The sequence below is a fragment of the Mchenga conophoros genome, linkage group LG6 (assembly GCF_057382185.1).
Source record: "Mchenga conophoros isolate Kocher_MC1m ecotype Shallow Benthic linkage group LG6, M_conophoros_male_GT1.1, whole genome shotgun sequence".
NCBI lineage: Eukaryota > Metazoa > Chordata > Actinopteri > Cichliformes > Cichlidae > Mchenga > Mchenga conophoros.
This window is the reverse complement of record NC_140531.1, coordinates 31,260,751-31,279,409: the sequence shown is the minus strand read 5'-3', so window position 1 is coordinate 31,279,409 and position 18,659 is coordinate 31,260,751. Positions and strand designations below refer to the sequence as shown.

Genomic DNA, 18,659 nt, shown 5'->3' with positions numbered 1-18,659 from the left:
GTGCTGGACTCTGGATCCCTATTATTTTACTGTGCAATAAGTTATTGTATTCTTACAAGTACAGAGAGCAAATCTGTACCAATCCGTTTATATTGGTTCTGCAATAAGCACCAAATTAAATTTAGGTTGGCTGAAGCGCAGACAGATGACTGTCTGTTAAAAAGTACTTGTATTTAAAACACTGTGTAGAATAATAAGTGGAGTAACAGATGTTTGTGCAGACACGTTACAGTATATGTTTCTAACACTGAAATCTTAAGTCCACTCAAATCCATTAAAATTGTGAAATTATAATTCAGTCTGATTCAGTTTGTACAGACAGCCAAATAAAACTGTTTAAAATACTCATTCTAATGTGGGTGAAGCTAATAAAATAAGTTAATAATAATAATAATAATAATAATAATAATAACAATAATGCTAAATATTATGTAGCAAAACTCAAAGCTGTTTAATAAAGCACCTGATAAACAAGCAGCACTCTCCCAAGGCAGCTCACTCTGAGCATTATTTGCTTTAAAGGTAATATTACTGTATTTCATGTATATTAACTTTATGTGTTTTTCTTTTTAAAGTTACTTGAAGACATTTGTAATGCAGTTAGTCAGGTCAGGGTAACATGACAGATGTTTACTTGATTACACAGACATTATGTAGGACTAAGATAGGTAATGGATAACAGGTATCAATTTTAAATAACTGGACATGAATAATCTGAGCTCCTTTAATATTATAAAACAACATATTTCAAACTTACTAGACAGCTCTTTTGCTTGACAAAAGTGCCTTTAAAGGTTAGAAGAAAGGTAGAAATGTGAAATGTAAAAGTGAAATCAGGGGTTAAATGTGAAAACGCTAACATTAAACATTCAACATTAAACTATATTGTCCATTATACAAAATGATACTGGAAGGCAGAGGTTAAACTTGAAATCTTTATACGGTGCATGCTTTCTATATTTTGAAAATACACATCACACTTGCAAGAATCTGCTGACAAGAAATTGCTCCCCCCCCCCCATATTTGCCCAACAAACCGTTAAACTGACATTGTTGATATAAGGAAAAATTTAATGGATTTATGACCCTATCTAGAAAATTGTAATCAGAATTAAACTTTTTGAGCCAGAAGGTATGGACGCACATGCAAACCCACCCCCCAAAAAAAACAACAACAATTTCTTCATAAGTATACATTTCAAATATATATTATATAAATAAACAGCTGGATTCACTGCAATATCAAACTCTGCAAAGTCAGCTCAGCTTAAAGAAAAAGCAAAACATGCAATAAAGAACACATATGGCTTAACTAGAACCAAAAGAAAAATGCAGGAAATTTTTATTAACTTCAAGACTGTGACCCTACCAAATCTCAAAAGTCTTCGTACAGAATAATGAACACTGAAACAGAACAGAGGACATTTATCCCCATGCTTGTGTTTCCATTCTAGGAAGTTCAAGACAGCTCGACATCAATCGCAGTGATAACTGTGTGGATCCAAAGGTCCTGATTATCCACTGTGGTGTCCACTAGGTAAACTGTCAACCTGCGCTCCCAAGGCTCACCTTTGACCTCCGACACATCTTGCACACTGTCCACCACTGCGACCAGTGCGCGATTCTCTACATGATTTCTGAATAACATCGAGGAATCCTCTGACCATTGGTGCTGTGTTACACCTGTGTGATCAGGAAAAGGAAACAACTAGTATGTGTACACCACAGATTTCATATAAAACATGGACATGTCTACTACAACACCCCCCCCCACGGCCTTTTGCATTTTGGCTTCCACTATATTGATTGGTAGTAGTGACTATGTTTGGATGGATGGATGGATGATCTCCGTCACACCTCTCTGATCTTTCAACTAACAAAACCTCCAAATAGAACTCAGTCAGCTGGTAAGTTGCTTCTGATTTTCCTTGAAGCAGGCTAAAATAGGCCAAACTTTGGAACAGTCTGCCTCTTCAAACTAAGATCTCTCCAACACTCGACATCTTTAAAACCTGTCTGAAAACACATCTTTACTCACTAGCTTTTAATTCTGACTCAGTTTTTGTTTTGTTCTTTGTGTTTGTTCTACTTTTTACCTTTTTAAAATGTGCTTATAAATAAATTGATTGATTGGTTACTAAGTTGGGCTGTCAAGTTAAGTCACATGCAACAAGATTTGCTTGTTGAACACTTCTTTGCAAGTGGCAAGCAGTCCCATGAAGGACACTCCAGGTTTCAGATGGTAGCTAACCCTCAAACAGAATTTTGCTATTCCAATAGTAGACATAATTGTACCTAGGGCTGTGGGATATGACCAAAACCTCATATCCCGATATAAGACATTTATCGCCCCGACAACGAGATATATCACAAAAATGTTACATTTTCTGTAAATTCTGTGAATCTCGGGCAACTCTACTTGCGTGAAGTTTTTTCAGCTGGGCGTCGTGTACCTGGAGTTGAGTGTGTCACATAAGTTGAAACTGCCACAATTTTCTTTGTATTTATTACACTGCGTGCTAGCGAGACAGAAGCTAAGCTCGCTGCAACATGGCAAATGCCTCAACGCTACCCGAAATTGAACCTCCCCCACCCTCATTCAGATCTGGCATTTGGAACTATTTTGGTTTTCATGTGAAGCATGACCCTGAAGGTAAGCGCGCCATGGACAACAGTAAAACAGTATGTCGGATGTGCCACGTAATGCTCAATTACATTGGTGGGAACTAGTGCGTTAGCGCAGTTAGCTCATTAACGTGTTGACGCCGTCCAGCCCCCCACACGGGGTGATCCGCGGTAGCTCGTTAATGGAGATTTGCGCCATTATGGCGTTAAAGTAATTTTAACGAGATTAACGCTGACAGCACTAGTGGGAACACAATGAATATGACTGCACATTTACGCCAACATCATCCTAGTGCAAAGACAAGTGGAAGCAGACAAAAACAATAAGCACGCATGCTACAAACTTTACCCGAGTCATTTAGACAGCCGTTAGCACATGCTTCTCCTTATGGGGACCTGATATGTTTAATATGCTGCTGAAAATATAGCCCAGAAGAAGCGTATAGTATAGCTTTTATTTTGGAAAGAGCCATTTCTCTGTAATAAACCCTCTTTTCCAAAGATGAGTGATTTCTCGATCAGATAGATTTTATTTTTTTATTATTTTTTTGTTTCAGCAACATTAAATTTAAAAACTACTTTTGAGTTAAAACATATTTATAATTTTAATGAATGACAAATTAAAAAGGCATGAACATTTTTTGTGTCGAAAAAATATCGAACCGTGACACCAAAGTATCGAACCGAACCGTGAATTTTGCATATCGTTGCACCCCTACTATCCATCTATATGTAAAAAACCAGTGAAGCTATATGAAGACAATAACTCACCTGCCAGTTGTGCAGTCATAGCCTGGAAGGGCAGCTGTCTGAACTCCTCTATTAAGGGCCTGATGAGCGTACTGTGGACTAGCTCATGCTTACCGTAGTCCAGCTGGTAGACAGACACCAAGCCATTGGAAAGACTCCCCTTCACCTTCACACGGTGCCAACTACATACAGGTAAACATCGGTTAAGCCATTGACCCTGACACAATAGCAACTTATTGATTTTAAACTGTGAACCTTGGCATCACACAGCAAAGCAGTTGAAGGTTTTCCTCCTAATATAAACTTATAAAAGAAGAATTCTTTAAGAATATCTTTTATAATTTTGGAGTCTCAAAAATATGCTACAAAGACAACAATGTGTAAGGGAAGGAGAGAGAATAAATGAAGTAGTTGATTTATTTCGGGAAAAACTGACAGACCTTTAGCAGCCATGTGTCGACTTACTTTTTGTCTATTTTGGCAGCATAGATGTGCCCTTTCTGGATGGTGGTGGTTGGGTTGGTCTTCCCTGTCTGGTTGTAATAAAGCATCATCTCCCCCATCAACACCACCAGCTTATGCAGGTCATGCCAAGCCTGCAGCACAAAGTAACCAGGGTGGCATGCCACTGGTACGAACACATCTATATTCTGACCAGGCTGAAAGAAGAGGACAAGGAAAATGACTTCTTGGTACTCCAGCTTTTTTTGGGTCTGGAATAACCCCAAACCCATATTCTTTACTAATTTAATTTGACCATAATCTGTAAACGGATGTGAGAAATTGCTCTCACTCACACACACACACACCAAATTTGAACAGCAAGATTATGTTGAACTTTTAACTGGAAAACTCTATTCATTTTCAATGCTTCAATGTTACAGTTTTATTGTTGGACTGTAGTAGAGTAACTGCATGTTTCACCATGCAAAACAATTGTTTTATTTTAAACTAAGCCTTGATGAACTTCAGTTTATTCTCTCTGAAACAAACCACTTTGGCTTCACCATGCTCCCCTCTAAACCAACTTTTTTCAGATTGGCTCCCCTGGCAACAAAAGCATTTAAAGGAGTGGTAGGGAGGAGTTTTGTGCTTAAAGCCAGGGCTGCGTGCTTGAGACTATTCAAGCACACAGACTATTCTTGCAGCCATCTTTTACTCCCAATAGAAGGTTATCTCATCTTCACGCACCAAGGGGAGATCCAGCAGAGGTGGCAGCTGAAGTAGTTGCGTCTGAGTTTTGGTGGTAGCATCCCCGCCCCCTGCTATGTGACGTAGCTGCGGTGAAGCCTTCACAGCGGGATTCGAGACTGAGCTGCTGAGAGACGACCTCTCCATCACAGGAGTGAGACCTACAAGTTTAAACAGCACCCCATTCCAAATATTACATTAGAGATTATGAGCTTAAATAAAAAAAATAAAAAATAAAAGTTTCAGGTCAAATGTTTACTGCTGGTAGGAAGTATTTCAGACCCAGAATGTTTATGATGCGCACCATTACCTGTATTCATGTTGCAACTGGTGATTGTGTTGTTTTGTATTGTGAGCTTCTTCCACAACTCTGACTGGGCCAAGTGATGGTTGATGCTCTCGTCCAAATGCTGACCGCCAACGCCAATGAAAAGATACATATAGACAAGCGTGTCCTTTGTGTCCTGGTTTAATTTCAAGATCTGAAAATGAAAAGAATGGTTAAAAGAATGCATGGACAAAATGTACAAATTGAGAGCTTAAATTTATCGTGACTGCTTTACACAGTTGCACTTTGGAGTTAACTGATATTTAACTGCACGTCTACTAATGAATCAAAATACGACAACCAGAAGTCTAACACACTGTTAGAACCTACAAGACCTGTGATTTGCCCTGTGATGTACAGCACTAATACAGTGCCAGCAGATCCTTTATTCTGTGCATTTTGAGTGAAAGAGCCAACACAAATCATATTTGGTCCAACACATTCTCATTATCCATCAGAAGTTCATGGTTTGTGGATCGTTAGACCAGTGCTAGTAGATGCTGTCCATAGCTCTTCCACTAGCAATGCTGGTTATGGTATGTCTCAACAGTCAAATCTTTCCTGTTTAGAGATACTTCATTCCATTTACCTGAAAATTTGTCAAAAATCACTTCTTTCACACTGGCCATTATTCCAGTATGCAATTACAAGTTACTGTGCTTCAAAGTGAAGATTTTATTATCAGCAGCATTTACCAAGTCTATTTTTTGATGTAGATAGTACCTTCATTCTACAGGCTTCAGAGCCCATAACAGCCTCCTTCACCCACAGAATGGCCTCTTGGCTCCAGTCACCCTCAGGAACAGGAAGGTCAGCTAGGCGACATTTAATAGCCTGGAGAAGACACACTTACAAACCTTTACATGTGTTACAAAACTCGTGAAGCCTGTCTGACCACTGATCTCTCCATCACCTAGAACAAACACAAGTAACTAACCTGTGGTGGGATGATAATGAAGTCTTTCAAAAGAAGAGGGGGGATCTCCCGAAGATCAGTGAGTTCTAGTGTTGCTGGGACACCAAAGTCAATGACAGAAATCTCCATCACTCTGTTACCATACATATTGGTGATCTAAAATTAAAAGCAACAGAAGATGAAGAAGAAGAAAAACTTACTGGTCATGATTTTTGCCATTCTCAAAACATTTCTTTCAATTATTTTAAGTCTTCAAACAAATACATTGCCAATATTTGATTCCTACCTCAACTCTGGCCCACTTTTCTTTGTAGCGAGCTAGACAGAACTTGCCAATGAAGGGCCTAGACACCAGGAACTCAGATGTGATCTAGTAGTGGGGGGGGGACGACGACAAACAAACAGAAAAACCCAGTAACAGTGTTAGAAAGCTTTGCCCATTCCACAGGTGAAACGGCAGTTGCAAGGAACTCATATCTGTGAGAAGTACAAATAATGAATAAATCCCAGTAAATGACAGACAAGTGTCTGAAGTCTTTGGTGGGGATCAAATGCACTGTCAACGAGATAAAAGACAGGCACAAAAAAGAAGAAGAAAGGAAGCCATTCGTGCTCAAAGGTCATCCTTAAGGAAAAACCTCCAACAAGAACTTTTTTTTTTTTTTTTTTTTTTTTAAAAACTAGATGTTTTTTTGCATTCATTGTTCTTTGTATTTAAAGTAAATGCATGCTTCTGAAAAGCAATTTAAACAGCCAATGTGAGGTACAACAACTGCACAAAAACCTCATTGTCCCTGAGGCCCAGTATGGGGAATGTATTTTTCCCCCTCCTTATCTTTATCACTACATTCTCTGAGCTGTTTATAACTTCTCACAAAAACACATGACGAAAAATACAATCCTGCACACATAGTATGTGGAAATACCCTTATTCCATTGTCTTCCACTCTTCCATGAATGTATGTACTATAAAGTATTATATACCTGGGAAATGAAGTAGGCCTCTGTTTCTTCTAGTAACTTGCTCAGTCTTGCAGTTCCACGGGAAGGGAGCTGGCAGTACAAGGTGCCATCTTGACACACATTTGTGACAGACACATCCTGATAGGTAACATTTACCTACAGGCAACAGTATCATATTATACAATGCTGGAAGAATTCATCAAAAACTTGTGTGATGCAGCAATGATGATAATGGTTAGAGTCTCACGCACAAAACAGTCTTTGCATTTTCATCTTATTTCTGGCCATTTGATGAGCTAAAATGAGTGCATTATGCTTCAATAAATGAAACCCAGATTAATTTATTGAAGAATAATGAACTAATTTTAAAAAAAAAGCAATTTTATTACTACAATACATTAAAAAAAAAACAAAAAAACAATGAAGATAATGAAAGTTTTGCTGCACTCCCAAAGTTATTTTTGTACTCTTGCATTTTTAAATCAAGTAACACGTGTTTCTCAGGAAAAATAACAAGCAGCAAGCTCTGCCTGAGGGCTAACAAATCACTTTGCCCAAAGCTGAATATAAAACTGCAGTTTCCAAACCACCCACACATGCAAACACACACCCCTACTGTAACATAAGACACAATAAAGTACGGGTAACACAGCACCACTTAGTGGTTATGTTGAGTTTATAAGAAAAATATGAAAAGGGGAGGAAAATAATTACAAATCTAAGTCTTCCCCACTAGAACTAATTGTCTGACCAAATTTTATTTAAAAAAAAAAAAAAAAAAAAAAAAAAAAAAAAAAGGTATATCCTCAATAATATGTAAACCTACAGACAGAGGGTTGTTCATGGTCTTGTCCTGTAGAACCTTCAGGCAGGCGGAGTTGATGTTGAGGTCGTCATCCTGTGAAGTATCATAAAGTACTGCTGTAGGTACTTCACTCTCTTGGTATGGCTCTAATGTTTCCATCAGCAGGATCTTTCCAATTGCCACATTATCCATAAGTGAGAGCACCAATGGATGGGAGCTGAATCTTTCTAGGCCTGACAGGAGGATAGTAAAGAAATGGAAAAAGATGAAGACAATGGCAAGAGCATCAGGGTAACAGAAACTCCTAAAAACACTTCCTTTATCTAGAGATTAACTGTTTTATACAGAACAAACTCAAACAGAATTTCCTAATGTTCTACATACCTGCAAGCTGAACATTAGTGGCTTGAAAGGGCAGGGAAAGAAAGTCCCTGCGTAGTTCCAGCAGATTTTTCATGTTAGTCTCTACAGAGAAGCCATAATCCATGTAGTAAACCTGACAGACACACAGAGAGGTTCTTTGGTTTCACATGTCTACACACACACACACACACACACACACACACACACACACTAAATATTATAAGACTTTTGGACGCCTTTTAATACACATTGTATTGTGATGGAGCTTAAACATCAGTCTCACACAATTTGAGACTAAACTTACAATAAAACAACAACAACAAAAACATACAGAGTATTAATTTTCAAAAGTAAGAATGCACTCTTTGCAAGTGTACATAAAGTTGGTTTAGTTTAACATTAGAACCACAAAAGGGGGTAATTTGGCATTTATAAAAAAAAATAAAAAAAATCCTTTTACCTCTGTTAAAATAAAACCATCATCTCCTATTCCTACACAGGGCTTATTCATCAAATACTGAATTTCTAGGGGTGCTGAATTTTAAACAAATATTTTGACATGAAAGATGCTATAACATGAGCCAGAGCTAGACAGATGTTATAGATAAATAAATGTATACGTTATAGTATTTAGATAAAAAAAATAATAATAATAATAATTAACTGCCAAGGTGAGCATGGGATTCTGAACTACAGGGAGTGCATAATTATTAGTCAAGTTGTATTTTTGAGAAATAATTTTATTATTGAACAACAACCATGTTCTCAATGAACCCAAAAAACTCATTAATATCAAAGCTGAATGTTTTTGGAAGTAGTTTTTAGTTTGTTTTTAGTTTTAGCTATTTTAGGGGGGTATCTGTGTGTGCAGGTGACTATTACTGTGCATAATTATTAGGCAAATATACATTTCTGACATTCAAAAACAAAACAAAAACAAATCGGCGACCAAGATAGCCACCTTTCTTTGCAAGGACACTCAAAAGCCTGCCATCCATGGATTCTGTCAGTGTTTTGATCTGTTCACCATCAACATTGCGTGCAGCAGCAACCACAGCCTCCCAGACACTGTTCAGAGAGGTGTACTGTTTTCCCTCCTTGTAAATCTCCCATTTGATGATGGACCACAGGTTCTCAATGGGGTTCAGATCAGGTGAACAAGGTGGCCATGTCATTAGTTTTTCTTCTTTTATACCCTTTCTTGCCAGCCACGCTGTGGAGTACTTGGACGCGTGTGATGGAGCATTGTCCTGCATGAAAATCATGTTTTTCTTGAAGGATGCAGACTTCTTCCTGTACCACTGCTTGAAGAAGGTGTCTTCCAGAAACTGGCAGTAGGACTGGGAGTTGAGCTTGACTCCATCCTCAACCCGAAAAGGCCCCACAAGCTCATCTTTGATGATACCAGCCCAAACCAGTACTCCACCTTGCTGGCGTCTGAGTCGGACTGGAGCTCTCTGCCCTTTACCAATCCAGCCACGGGCCCATCCATCTGGCCCATCAAGACTCACTCTCATTTCATCAGTCCATAAAACCTTAGAAAAAACAGTCTTGAGATATTTCTTGGCCCAGTCTTGACGTTTCAGCTTGTGTGTCTTGTTCAGTGGTGGTCGTCTTTCAGCCTTTCTTACCTTGGCCATGTCTGAGTATTGCACACCTTGTGCTTTTGGGCACTCCAGTGATGTTGCAGCTCTGAAATATGGCCAAACTGGTGGCAAGTGGCATCTTGGCAGCTGCACGCTTGACTTTTCTCAGTTCATGGGCAGTTATTTGGCGCCTTGGTTTTTCCACACGCTTCTTGCGACCCTGTTGACTATTTTGAATGAAACGCTTGATTGTTCAATGATCACGCTTCAGAAGCTTTGCAATTTTGAGACTGCTGCATCCCTCTGCAAGATATCTCACTATTTTTGACTTTTCTGAGCCTGTCAAGTCCTTCTTTTGACCCATTTTTCCAAAGGAAAGGACGTTGCCTAATAATTATGCACACCTGATATAGGGTGTTGATGTCATTAGACCACACCCCTTCTTATTACAGAGATGCACATCACCTAATATGCTTAATTGGTAGTAGGCTTTCGAGCCTATACAGCTTGGAGTAAGACAACATGCATGAAGAGGATGATGTGGACAAAATACTCATTTGCCTAATAATTCTGCACTCCCTGTAAAGCAGAGTGGGTAAGAGGTGGGAGTGTGCGACCAAACATGTGGAGAACTGGCCATTTTACTGACTGTACAGAGCAGCGAGGAAACCATAGCTGAACCCAACTGAGAGTGCACAGTATGGAGAACTAATCCAAGGGAAATACATTTTTTTGTTGCAGGAGAGGTCAAAATTACACTTTCTGGCAGAGACAGAACAATAAATTCAAATTTCTTTGTATTGTGAGAAACTGGAGAAACCCATGCAAATACAAATTTTCCAGTGTGTCAAGTTTAAAATACTTTCAAAGCAAACTATGCTGCCTATCTTAATTTGCGTAAGCATGCCATTTTCGTAAGTCACTTGTCCTTAAACTTGCATTTTTTTTTTTTTATTTACATAGACTAACAGCCACACTATCAAACTCATCTTCTTCAACTAATTCTTAAGAAAGGGAAACAGTAGTATCATTAGATTTTAATCCACCAATGTGTGGGATCATCTAGACAAGCGGTCTCCAACCTTTTTTGCACCACGGACCGGTTTATGCCTGACAATATTTTCACGGACCAGCCTTTAAGGTGTCGCGGATAAATACAACAAAATAAAACTAGTACCGGTACCGAAAAAAAAGAAGATTTATTCATAACACACGTGAAAAGACCCAGGAAAACCGAGTTAACGATAAAAATGATAACAAAATAACGCTGAAAACCGATAAAAACCATACATTTCACACCTGAGCCTCAACTTTTGCGGCCCGGTACCAAACGACTCACGGACCGGTACCGGTCCGAGGCCCGGGGGTTGGGGACCGCTGATCTAGACTGAGAATGAAACAAAAAGAAGAGCTTTGAATGACCTTCAATATGCCTGGAGAACTCTTCCTGAGCACCACTTAAAGAAATTCCAAGAAACAGAGTTCAGTCTGTGTTAAAGAGTAACATGTGGGCATACCAATATTGACTTTCAAGTCTGTTCAAGTCTGTATATGCTTTACTTCTATTCATGTTTCATAAATCACTGCCACCATCTCCAATTTTCCCAGCAAAATATAGAGAAATGAGACATGGATCAAGACTTTTGGACAGTTAAATGCTCTTACACTTATAAAAACTGCCTGATGGTTTAGCCAAATTAAAAAGCTTGGCTCTATCAATATAATTTACTGAGACGCATAAAGGGGATTAAAAAAAAACAACAACAACAAAAACAGTGACATTGTGTGTCAGAAACTCTCAGGGTGACTAAAATTGTAGTGGGTGCAACTAGATATTTTAAATATAAACATTTAGGACTTTAAGGACTCATAAACACACTAGCACAGAACTATGGTTAAAAATAAATAAATTCAAGAAATTTACCTTGACCTTGTTGGGGCCTGTGACCTCTAACACCTGCCCTCTGGCCATCTCAGCTCCATCCTCACCTCTGACAGCTACAAGCTGACCAACTATGGGATTAGACACAGGATGCTGAATGGAGTTTTGGCTGTAAAAGGTTTGCATGGCATCCTCCATGGCTTCCTGGGCGTTGGAGTAATTCTCACCTACATACCTGAAGAAAGACAGATTTTCACTTCACTCTTCAATTTGTCATAACTTACTGTGGGGGAAAACATTTTTGTATTTTCAAATTAAATCCAAATAATGAAGGTTGCAAGACATGATTTTAGTCATAATAAATCACAAACAAACAAAAAAAAGACTGAATTGATATTATGTAATAATAATAATAATAATAATAATAATAATAATAATAATAATAATAAATTGCGTTTATATAGCGCTTTTCGAGACCCTCAAAGCACTTTACAATTCCACTATTCATTCACTCTCACATTCACACACTGGTGGAGGCAAGCTACAGTTGTAGCCATAGCTGGCCTGGGGCAGACTGACAGAAGCGAGGCTGCCATATCACGCCATCAGCCCCTCTGGCCATCACCAGTAGGCAGTAGGTGAAGTGTCTTGCCCAAGGACAACGACCAATATGTAGGTGAGAACTACTCCAACGGCCAGGATCGTGGCTCAAGAGTTGGGAGTTCGCCTTGTAATCGGAAGGTTGCCGGTTCGAGCCCCGGCTTGGACAGTCTCGGTCGTTGTGTCCTTGGGCAAGACACTTCACCCATTGCCTACTGGTGGTGGTCAGAGGGCCCGGTGGCGCCAGTGTCCGGCAGCCTCGCCTCTGTCAGTGCGCCCCAGGGTGGCTGTGGCTACAATGTAGCTTGCCATCACCAGTGTGTGTGTGTGAATGGGTGGATGACTGGATATGTAAAGCGCTTTGGGGTCCTTAGGGACTAGTAAAGCGCTATATAAATACAGGCCATTTACCAAGACAGACAGAGCTGGGGATCGAACCGGCAACCTTCCGGTTACAAGATGAACTTCCCAACCCCCTGAACCACGGTATGTTGATAACAAAAGGTTTTGGATTTTTCTCTTCCATTTTGTTGACTGGGTTTAAATTATTTTTTAGATTTAATAATGCATTAAGAAGTACAAAAATGTCTGCATTAATAAAGTCTGTCTCACCTTACAGTAACGGCATTGGTGGTCTTGACTTCAGTAACCAGCACTGATGGGTATTGCACTGAGGGAAGAACTAAAGAGGGAGGAACCACAGGACTCAGGACCTTCAGACCAGAAGGAAGAGGATGCCTTATACCCTGCTGGTTTTCTCGACCGTCTGTGGGTTTTATGTCTGCTCTGCTTGATTTGTAGAGGATGGCCTGATCACAGGAAAGAACGAAAACATAACCATTGTTAAAATCATTGTTGTTTTAGCTGCAAACAATCACCATTTTCACCCCTACAGTTTCTGTGTTACCCATCAGAACACCTACTGCTGTTTACTCAACTTATACGTCACCTACACTGCATCAATCTCTTACCTTCTTCTTGTCATGTGGCGAGGGGTACTCCACATTGCATATATCAAGCAAAAGAGACAAGTTGTCCAGCACATGCTCAGGGAATGGCACCTTGTATGCCTCCATAAAAAGTTTGGGCATAGCATGGGCCCACAGACCCTGGCTGTATTTGGAAAGGAGCTCCTTTATTTTCTGACGAACATCAGCTGAGACAACAGCACACGGTTTTGATGGAGGACATGGTGTAGAATCAGAAGTGGGATTGAATGTGACTTGTGTACAAGGGCTTTCAGGTGTTGAGGGACATGAAGAAAAATGTGTGCTGGTAGTGCTTAAATTGTTGAGCGATGCTTGTGAAGTGCTGGTGGTGCTCTTTAAAGGAACAGGAGATTTCTTGGTAGGCAGAGGAGGGTAGACCAGCTGGTCGGCTCGGTTGGTGGAAAGTTCCTCTACCTTTGGAAGAAGATAAATGAGACACACAAAAAAGTGAACATCTTAAATAAAGCTGTTAAGCATACAATCAAAGACCACAACACACCTCCAACTTACCCCATCTCTAACACCCTTCTGTCATTCTAACCCTCTCCATGACCACCTTCACTAAATCCAGGAATCTTACATGTACTCCTGCCTGGCAGCTCCATTAAAATTCTTTGTCTAATAAATCCACTGTACCTCATTTGCACAATTCCAAACCATCTCAACCTTGCCTCAAACTTTGTCTCCTCAAACTCTGACTCATTTTTAATCTTGTCTATCCTGGTCATTCCCAGTGAAATTCTGAGCATCTTAAACTCTGCTACCTCCCTCTCATTTTATACGTGTGTATTCTGTCTTGCATCCAACTTTCTTCTTCACTCCAGTGCATACCTCCATCTTTCCAGACTCTCCTTCACCTGCTCGCTACTTTTACTACAGATTGGTGCTCACAGATGACATCCAGGGAAACTCCTACTTGACCTCATCTGTCAACCTGCCCATCAACACTGCAAGCAAGAAGGGGCTCAGAGCTGATCCCTGATGTAATCCCATCCCCATCTTGAACCCATCTGTCACTCCCATTACACACCTCACCACCATTTCAGTGTCCGCATACATATCCTATACCACCTCACATGCTTCTCCTTGCCACTCCTGACTTCCTCGTGCAGTACAATAGTTAGCTGGCACCTTATCATGTGCTTTCTCTACATCCACAGAGACACAGGGCCTGTCTCAATATGCGTTCTCGTGATACGTCATCAGTCGGAGACCAAGTACTGTTCCAATTCAAAGTACGCATCAAGCCGAGAACACGAAAAAGTCCCGGATGTGTTCTCGCTCCGCCCGTTTTATCGAGCATGCATCGGTGGTGACTTGTGGACTTGGTACAGCTAAATATCCCAGAATGCATTTCGTCCAAAACTCAAATGCAGTAATGGCGGACGTGCGGGGCTAAAAACTTTTAAATATTACTCTTTCTGAGTCACAAAATAAACTTTTAAGTTATTTTCAAGCGAGAATGTAGCTGTGTAAGCTTCAAATATCTGCTCGATTTATCAAGATATCATATATTTCAAAATGTGCTCTGATGTTTTTGGAGACGTCTGTGACCCGCCAGCTCTATAGCAGATATGGCCTGCATGGTAAATGGCCTGCATTTGTATAGCGCTTTTCTAGTCCATAGGACCCCAAAGCGCTTTACACTACATTCAGTCATTCACCCATTCACACACACATTCACACACTGGCGATAGCGAGGTTGAGGATCACTAGAGCCGGCGAGAGCAGCGGACTCCCGGCGCAACATTTTCAACCCCCCCTACGGTCTTTTCGCTACTCAGGTTAAACAAACCCCAAACCCCAGCAGCTGCCTATTGTATTGAGTGTCCACTAAAATATAAATAAAAGCGTTCTAACATCTCACCTGCTTGTTTTTATTAAAACATACATGTACACTATTTTTATTTTATTTCGCTACTGAGGTTAAACATGATATATAAGTCACTTAGATCACTTCTAAAAGTTAACGTTTGGTTTATTTCAGTGTTTTATTTGTTCCTGAGTAAATCGGTTTGGCTGTGATTAAAGTTAAGCTTCATAACATATTACTCAGTTAAATTAAGAGGGGACAGCAGTAAAAACTCCGGACCTGTGACATCATCAAGTACGCTGGTGTTCCAAATGTAGAAATCGCGAGTCTGTGCTCACGTTCTCGGCAAGTCCGTACTCCCGTGCGGTCTCGGCAAGTCCGGTCTCCCCGAGAACGCGAGTGCGTACTCGCGTACTTAAAATTGAGAAAAGGCCACAGTGAAGCTCCTTCTAGTGCACTCTTCTGGCATGAAGCCATACTGCTGCTCATTGACTGCCACCTCTCTTAAGCTAGCTTCAACAACTCTGAGGCCTAGCATTACTTTTTCATTTGCTATAGGTCTGAAAACTAGTACTGGTAACGATTTCAACTGAAAATACTATCACTTCCTAAGAGTTTGTTAAAGAAAAAAACTTGACTAAAAGTACTTTTTTTAAAAGGCATCACGATACGTCCACAACCACCCTTACTAACCCTTTTTTGGCATTTTAAACTACAAGTTTTCAAAATAATTGATTCTGAGACTGCAGAACTGAGTGTGAAATTGAAAACTGTCACTGGGTTTATAACCTAACATAAAACAAGACATTAAAAAGAACAAAAAAACAAAAAAAAAACCAAAAACCCAAAATACTCAACTTACGGTACACACGTGTGTCCACTTTGCCATGTCCCTGAGCACCTGAGGATGGAGGTTCCGACTGAACGTATCACAATAGAGTTCTGAGAGTTTTGACATCCACAGTCCACTGTAGTACTTCTCCAGGAGCTGACTTATTTGACTCTGCACCAGCTCCACGTCATACTCACTATCCTGCATGGAGGGATTTGAACGATCATGTGTTGCATTGCCACCTATGGGTTAAAACTTTCTACTATACCATATTATCAAAACTATGCAAAAGTTATTTTCTTAAACAGAAAGCATCTGATGTGACTTCAGTGATCAAATAGTTTAACTGAAATAGTATAAATATGGATTCTAAGTGTATTTTTTTACTCAGAAGTATTAAGATTGTCCTGACCATCTAAAGAGCACTTTGTATTCTAATATTGACAAAATTAACAGCAACAGACCGTACCTGGGATTGGCTGGGCATAGATACTCGCTGTAGGTTCACTTCTGAAAAATGTTTGAAAAGATAGAAATTAAGTAAATACACTTTGATACAAGCCAGTCTCAAAAGCAGAGCACTGCTGTTTGTTGTTAATCTTTATACATATGCTGTATTAACTTCTTAAATCAATCATTAGCACTAGAGCAAAACTTTGTTTCATTTCAGATCCTATGATTATTGTGACCATACATTGTTCTGAGCACTATAGCTGATAAAAAGTCAAACACTTCAATATGGTGCTGGTTAAACTGTCATCTGTGCAGCTGATTACAAGAGTTATATATTGTGATGCTGCACAGCCAAATTCACTTTGCTAACAAGCTTGGTACTGTTTGTACTTTTCTTTAGTAATACATTTCTAAGCCTGACTTGAAAAGATCTAAAAAATATGCCCAAAGAGCAGTTTAAAAGCAGATATATGCAAAAGCACTATATTTGTGTAACTCTTGTTATACTTGGATTCAACTTAGAAAGTTGTGCTATCAGAAAAAAAAAAAAAAAAAGAGGAAAAATCTCAAATACCTTTGGAGTTCATCAAGTTCTTCTCTTTCCTGTTAGCAACATAGATATCTTAAAGCACAATGTGATTTCATAACAATAAGCTGTCACTCAACAGGACACAGAATTTTGCATTCATGTAGCTATGATTCTTAAAGGCTATACATACTAAAATTACACAGTACATTTTTTTGAGGAGAGCTTAAGCTTAATTTGCCCACAAGTGTATCTTCACCTGTTAAGTGTAACACATGCTGGTTTTAAAGCTGGTTGAGGAGCTGGTTGTCGGTGTTCAACTGGTGTGATGGAGCTGAAACCTTGGTCCAACTTCCTAGCATTTGAGAAGATTATGACAGAGTGTGACAAAGAATTTCTGCAAAGCTGAATTTATTGTCTAAATATTGCTTATAATTCCTTGAATAAATAAGTAAAGAAGATATTGTTAACCTGTAGTCCCCTGAGGCACTGAAACCTCTATAGCCACCATAGGGCCAAGAACGGTTTTTTGATGAATAACATTTACTATGAGCAGAAGGTTGGCGGAGTGAAGTCCTTGGCCTCACTAAAACCAAGGAAAGAAAAACAAACCATATAAATAATGACCAATGTTTCCCCACAGATACAGTGTATGAAAACCTGCCCAATCATTATGACATTAATCTTTTTTTTCTTCTCTGTCTAAGACGAGACCATGATTAATTAGTTGTTCCAACTAAGAAACACCTACCATTGAGCATGTACGAGTTGGGAGGCTTGAATCTCATCTTGCAGTTCACAATCTGGGAGCGACCAGATTTCTTCGAGGTTTTCTGCCTGGCAACCAATTGAGCAATGTTGGCAGTCTCCTCATACACTGCAGCTAAGCACTGTAACTAAGGTAAAGATTAATAAAAAATTGTTTAATAAAAATTTCTAGCAGTTATACGTCTCCCAGTTCTTTGATGAGGCAGTAGTGTAGAGGGAAAACATTTTTTAAACAATACACTCACCTGACCCATGCCGTACTCAAGTTTCACCACGGAGGGAATGCTTCTGAGGTAGTCCTCGAGCTTTGAGAAGCCCAGCTTCTCCAGTGGGATGTTCTCTCCACACAGTGACCGGTACTCCGACTGAAGGTTGTCAATTGACACGCCGTCTTTGCTGGACTGGAGGACAGCCCGCAATATCCTCTTGACGAACTCGGCATCTGCCATCTTGGCAAACTGAGACTTGCACAGAACTGAGAAAAAACGGAAAGCAAAACATGTTTTTTTAAAAAACAAAAACATAACATTGTAACAAAAATGTGAGCTTCAACAGCACATTTCTTATTTTCAAAGAGCTCTGATATATTTTACAGTTTGGATACTTTAAAAATCTACAAATCTTTGGTCCCTAAGTTAACATACCAACACGTTTGGGGCACACTCATTATGTCCGAAATCTTTTTTTTTTCTTTCCACTCAGGTTCATGAATTTAGCCTGTAAAGGGAGTCACAGGAGTGACTAACGATTAGGTAGGAGTTTCAGGTGTCGAAAACCTCACCAATAAGTTTGGTGTGTGAGATTTTGGTATACCACGTTTGTATCATTGATGCAAAGAGCAAAATCTCAGTGCCTCATTACTGGACTCCTTTTTAATCCTCATGGAGAAAAATGGCGCAAACCGCGGGAGTTGACTAACGGCTAACTGTTAGTACAAAGTAGCTCGTTCAGAGGTCGGAAATAGTCCTTCATTTCGGCCCACAGTTGACATAAACCATAAACCAGCGAAAAACATCTATATTGCGCAATTAACATCAACTTGAATTTGGTAATTTTATCGACAGGGAGACGGTTAAAAGTTAATAGTACCTGCACCTGTTAACCAAACGCCTGGAAACTCTTCTCTCGCGAACTCAAAATCTCGCGCACGCCCACAACTCCCAGTAGTTAATTATCCTGAACAGCGCAATTTTGAACCGCCTCATATACGTTTAAACATTACGTCGCTTTTTTTTTATTTGTCTCGTAAACATTTAGCTAGCTAACACA

At 39.6% G+C, this 18,659-nt stretch overlaps 1 protein-coding gene across 4 annotated transcripts; it reads right to left on the bottom strand.

Moving 5' to 3' along the window:
* Positions 1–710: 710 nt before the first annotated feature.
* Positions 711–18,619, bottom strand: tdrd7a (tudor domain containing 7 a). Of its 4 annotated transcripts, none has more exons than XM_085277374.1 (23): positions 18,480–18,497; positions 18,035–18,107; positions 17,636–17,865; positions 17,374–17,518; positions 17,094–17,208; positions 16,882–16,977; positions 16,671–16,699; positions 16,113–16,153; positions 15,674–15,844; positions 12,981–13,412; positions 12,622–12,818; positions 11,452–11,644; positions 7,963–8,074; positions 7,600–7,811; positions 6,795–6,929; positions 6,097–6,180; positions 5,832–5,966; positions 5,618–5,728; positions 4,877–5,048; positions 4,567–4,727; positions 3,841–4,034; positions 3,397–3,557; positions 711–1,683 (listed from the first exon to the last, which is right to left on the bottom strand). In XM_085277374.1, the coding sequence occupies exons 3-23, from the start codon at positions 17,837–17,839 to the stop codon at positions 1,460–1,462; spliced, it is 3,324 nt and encodes a 1,107-aa protein (XP_085133500.1). In that variant the 5' UTR covers positions 17,840–17,865; positions 18,035–18,107; positions 18,480–18,497; the 3' UTR covers positions 711–1,459. The 4 variants fall into 4 exon arrangements, with proteins under 4 accessions (XP_085133500.1, XP_085133499.1, XP_085133502.1 ...); XM_085277373.1 differs by lacking the exon at positions 18,480–18,497 and adding an exon at positions 18,204–18,462; XM_085277376.1 differs by lacking the exon at positions 18,035–18,107 and having other exon boundaries at positions 18,486–18,619.
* Between the last annotated feature and the right edge of the window lie 40 nt (positions 18,620–18,659).

Coding starts and splice junctions, on each gene's coding strand:
- tdrd7a (XM_085277376.1), bottom strand. CDS start 17,839: ATGGCAGATGCCGAGTTCGTCAAGAGGATATTGCGGGCTGTCCTCCAG. Junction 6,930..7,599: donor CCATGAACAACCCTCTGTCT/GTAGGTTTACAT, acceptor TGTTGCCTGTAG/GTAAATGTTACCTATCAGGA. Junction 1,684..3,396: donor TATGACTGCACAACTGGCAG/GTGAGTTATTGT, acceptor CTGATCACACAG/GTGTAACACAGCACCAATGG.